The sequence below is a fragment of the Scomber japonicus genome, chromosome 5, assembly GCF_027409825.1.
Source record: "Scomber japonicus isolate fScoJap1 chromosome 5, fScoJap1.pri, whole genome shotgun sequence".
Classification (NCBI taxonomy): Eukaryota; Metazoa; Chordata; class Actinopteri; order Scombriformes; family Scombridae; genus Scomber; species Scomber japonicus.
Window position 1 is genome coordinate 596642 of NC_070582.1, and position 5138 is coordinate 601779.

At 42.7% G+C, this 5138-nt stretch overlaps 1 protein-coding gene across 1 annotated transcript in view; it reads right to left on the reverse strand.

Annotated features, from left to right (window-relative positions):
* Positions 1–3022, reverse strand: part of deaf1 (DEAF1 transcription factor) — a 25574-nt gene extending 22552 nt beyond the window's left edge. Inside the window, exons 1-2 of the mRNA XM_053319088.1 lie at positions 2330–3022; positions 666–772 (exon numbers count right to left, since the gene is read on the reverse strand). Coding sequence (XP_053175063.1) covers positions 666–772; positions 2330–2525 — 303 coding nt within the window. The 5' untranslated portion in view covers positions 2526–3022. The remainder of the gene's footprint in view (positions 1–665; positions 773–2329) is intronic.
* Positions 3023–5138: the final 2116 nt, after the last annotated feature.

Sequence of the window (5138 nt, forward strand, 5' to 3'; positions counted from 1 at the left end):
CACTGGGAGCACTGGGAGCACTGGGAACACTGGGAGCACTGGGAGCACTGGGATCACTGGGAACACTGGGAGCACTGGGAGCACTGGGAACACTGGGAGCACTGGGCTCACTGGGAACACTGGGAGCACTGGGAGCACTGGGAACACTGGGAGCACTGGGAGCACTGGGATCACTGGGAACACTGGGAGCACTGGGAGCACTGGGAACACTGGGAGCACTGGGCTCACTGGGCTCACTGGGCTTACTGGGAACACTGGGAGCACTGGGCTCACTGGGAACACTGGGAACACTGGGAATACTGGGAATACTGGGATCACTGGGAACACTGGGAATACTGGGAATACTGGGAATACTGGGAGCACTGGGAACACTGGGAACACTGGGAGCACTGGGAGCACTGGGAACACTGGGAACACTGGGAACACTGGGAGCACTGGGAACACACTGGGAGCACTGGGAACACTGGGATCACTGGGAACACTGGGAGCACTGGGAACACTGGGAGCACTGGGATCACTGGGAGCACTGGGAACACTGGGAGCACTGGGAACACTGGGCTCACTGGGAACACTGGGAACACTGGGAGCACTGGGAACACTAGGAACACACTGGGAACACTGGGAACACTGGGAACACTGGGAGCACTGGGAACATGTTGACCTACCAGCACGTGTTCAGGAAGACTTCCTGACGTAGCGACCGTGGTGGTGAAGACGTTGTCGTCTGCAGCGTGAACGTCTCCCACCGTCACCGCGGTTACCGACGTCACCTCTGATCAACAACAGCACAGTTACAGGTTCTATCGGTCATGGTATCGGTTAGCATCAGTTAGCATCGGTTAGCATCAGTTAATATCGGTTAGCATCAGTTAATGTCGGTTAGCATCAGTTAATATCGGTTAGCATTAGTTAGTATCGGTTGGTACCAATTAGTATCGGTTAGCATCAGTTATTATTGGTTAGTATCGGTTAATAACGGTTAGTATCGGTTAGCATCAGTTAGCATCAGTTAATATCGGTTAGCATCAGTTAGTATCGGTTAGTATCAGTTAATATTGGTTAGTATCGGTTAGCATCAGTTAATATCGGTTAGTATCAGTTAGTATCGGTTAGCATCAGTTAATATTGGTTAGTATCGCTTAGAATCAGTTAGTATCGGTTAGCATCAGTTAATATCGGTTAGTATCAGTTAGTATCGGTTAGCATCAATTAATATTGGTTAGTATCAGTTAGTATCGGTTAGCATCAGTTAATATCGGTTAGTATCAGTTAGTATCGGTTAGCATCAGTTAATATCGGTTAGCATCAGTTAGTATCGGTTAGCATCAGTTAATATCGGTTAGTATCAGTTAGTATCGGTTAGCATCAGTTAATATCGGTTAGTATCGGTTAGCATCAGTTAATATCAGTTAGTATCAGTTAGCATTAGTTAGTATCGGTTAGCATTAGTTAGTATCGGTTAGCATCAGTTAATATCGGTTAGCATCAGTTAATATTGGTTAGTATCAGTTAGTATCGGTTAGCATCAGTTAATATCGGTTAGTATCAGTTAGTATCGGTTAGCACCAGTTAATATCGGTTAGCATCAGTTAGTATCGGTTAGCATCAGTTAGTATCGGTTAGCATCAGTTAATATCGGTTAGTATCGGTTAGCATCAGTTAATATCGGTTAGCATCAGTTAGTATCGGTTAGCATCAGTTAATATCGGTTGGTATCAGTTAATATCGGTTAGCATCAGTTAATATCGGTTGGTATCAGTTAGCATCGGTTATTATCGGTTAGCATCAGTTAATATCGGTTGGTACCAGTTAGCATCGGTTAGCTTTGCTCAGATACAGATAAAAAATGCTCTGATGAGAAAAGACGGAGTTTATAATGTTCTGTGAATTTATTATTTTTTCTTTTGTTTTGTATTTAATTTATAATTCTTTGCTGTTTTCCTTTAGTTTATTTCGCATTTCTGTACGTAATATTATTTAGGTAAATTATATTTATGTCTATTTGTGTTATTTCACATTGTTATTGGATATTAACTCTTATAGGTGAGGTTTTAGATCAGCCCAGAATGGGTTCCTACCTTTATTTTTATTTTACTATTTTCCTGACTTTTATTTTACAAATGTGCAAAATAACAATAAAAATAAATAAAATCAATCAATCAGTTTGTATCTTTTAGTACAGGTTGGTATCCATTAAATTAAAAAATAAGTAATTAACTTGGTTATAAATAAAGATTTGTGCATGTAGCCCATGAAAGAACCACTGTTAGTTACACCCCCCCCCCCCAGCAGTGCCCCCCCCGGCAGTGGCCCCTCCTTCCCGCCTTGCCTGCAAAAGCCGCCTCGGCCTCGTCTGGGTTCGGCAAGGACTCGGCTCCCATGTCGATGTTTCCCGGTTCGGCCATCACCGCCATCGCTGTGACTTCGGCCTCCGACTCGGTATCCGACCCGACTCCCGCCACCGGAGGCCCGATGGGCGGCTCGTGCAGCCCGAGCGCCTTCGTGGCCGAGTCCGCTTCGTCCATTCTTCCGCCGAACGACAAGAGCCGAATATATCCGAGCAGTAGCGGAGAGCCGGGGAGCCACCGGCAGCGCGGAGGATGTTCACGGTGAACCGGTAAAGGAACAAAAGTCTCTCCCGAACGGAAGAAACCGTCAAACAATAAGAAGACCGAAGCCGCAGGGAAAGAAGGCCGAGAACACGAACCGGTGGTTTGTTTTCCAACCTGAAAGAGATGCACCGGAAACAGCCGAGAGAACACGAGCAGACCCGGAACGAGAGAAAGCGGACGGAAACAGCCGAGAGAACACGAACCCACCCGGAATGAGACACAGCGGCCGGAAACTACCGAGAGAACACGAGCAAACCCGGAACGAGACACGGCGGCCGGAAACTGCCGAGAGAACACGAGCAAACCCGGAACGAGACACGGCGGCCGGAAACTGCCGAGAGAACACGAGCAAACCCGGAACGAGACACGGCGGCCGGAAACTGCCGAGAGAACACGAGTTTGCCCGAACCGTCCCGTAACGTCCAATACAGAAAAACAGGAGGAAAATAAAGATCAGACCCGGCCCTAACCAATGTGGCGCCCTAGGCAAGATTTTAGGTGGCGCCCCCCTTGCATGGAAGTAAATTCCACTGCTGGTGTACATACTCACAAGAAACTGAATAGCTTTATCTTGGACATTCTTTTATTTAAAGAAAGCAATTGCCCAATCAAAATACTTAGAACAAATTATAAAGAAATACAAAAAAATATGATATGAATATATGAAATGTAATATAAATAGCTTACATAAAGTATAAGATAAGTAGTAGTAGTATAAGTAGTAGTATAAGATACCCACAAAATAAAAAGTGTAAACAAGTGACATGCTGCTGCATCACTTCTGGGTGGTGCTGCTGAGGTGGAGGCAACAGGAGGAGCGCTTGATGCTGTAGGTGGCCCAAGATTTGCAGGGGTGGGACTGAGAAACCTCAACAGTGCATCTGAAGAGAGAAGAGGAGTATGTGACACCAGTCTAATAATAAATATGATATGATACATAGGCTAATATGATTTCAAGAATAAAATGAAATGAAATAATATAAATGAACACCTAAGAGATACATGCATGATGTTCACTATAATGTACATGTATAATATACAATGTACTTTTTCTGATATGCAAATTATATAAGATTCAATTTTATTGTCATTACAACAAAATACTGATTAGCAGAATGCAAAGAAGTAGTAAACTGCAGTATAATATAGAATGTGGGAATGCTAAGTTATGCTAGCTATAATATGAATGATGTGCACTTTAACACTGATGTAAAGTTTAACACTATAAACACACTTTAGACAATATGAACTGTAACACAACATACAGCTCGGCTTACAACTATAATAAAAGGGTGGAAAAGGAATAGCATTTTGATTGACTATTACAAGCTAAGAAAACCTTAGCTAACCAGATGTTAATAAAAATGCTGAATAGATCTAATATTTACACATTACCCTGAGGAAACCCAGAGAGCACAAACCGTAATTTCAACGTTTGATTTCCGGTTAAAAACAGGTTGATATGAGGTCTGAACGTCTTTTCAACCGTCTGAAAACGGTTACAACATCAACGTGTCACAAAACACACATTAGTTTGATGTCGGTTGATAATTACCTCAGTTGTAGCTCTCTACAGAGATTGTATTGATTATTTTGACGTTTTTTCTATAAATGAGAGGAGGTGAAATGACGTCTAAACAAAACGTAATTTCAAAGCATTTAATGTTGAATAAAATATCATAAATATGAAACTATATAGGTTATGTCTGCACACTAAATAAGCTGGGACTTTTCTATACAGCAATTCCCGGTGAAATATGTTTTCTATGTGAAAGTTGAATAAACGTCTCCATATAGCCGGTAAAAAAACTTTCACTTTTCAACCAATTTTCAACGTCTTTTCACTAGTTACCATAGATACACGTCTTTTCACTAGTTACCATAGATACACGTCTTTTCACCGGTTACCATAGATACACGTCTTTTCACCGGTTACCATAGATACACGTCTTTTCACTAGTTACCATAGATACACGTCTTTTCACCGGTTACCATAGATACACGTCTTTTCACCGGTTACCATAGATACACGTCTTTTCACCGGTTACCATAGATACACGTCTTTTCACCGGTTACCATAGATACACGTCTTTTCACCGGTTACCATAGATACACGTCTTTTCACCGGTTACCATAGACGTCTTTTAGACGTCTTTTCAACCAAAATGTGCTTGCTGGGAAGTAAGGTGGGAGTAGTTACATTACTATTTTCCATAACAACTCTTCCATAACATTAACTGGCGTTAAAACTAACAGTTTAACAACAAACCATGTTATGCTAATGGTTAACGACGTTATCGTCGTTCTGCTACAGACAAATAATGTCATGACATCATCTTTATTGTAACGTTACCTCTGTCTTTGTCTCGTTTTTCCTCCTCTTTTCTTTTTTCCTCCCCTGGGCACCAGACAGTTTGGGACGTTATGACATGTTGTTGTCGAGCTTGCCTTGGGGTCACGTTAAAAAACGACCATCCTCCCCCAGGTAGCAGGTACAGTCTAATTAGTGGGGGGGGGGGGCGTCTT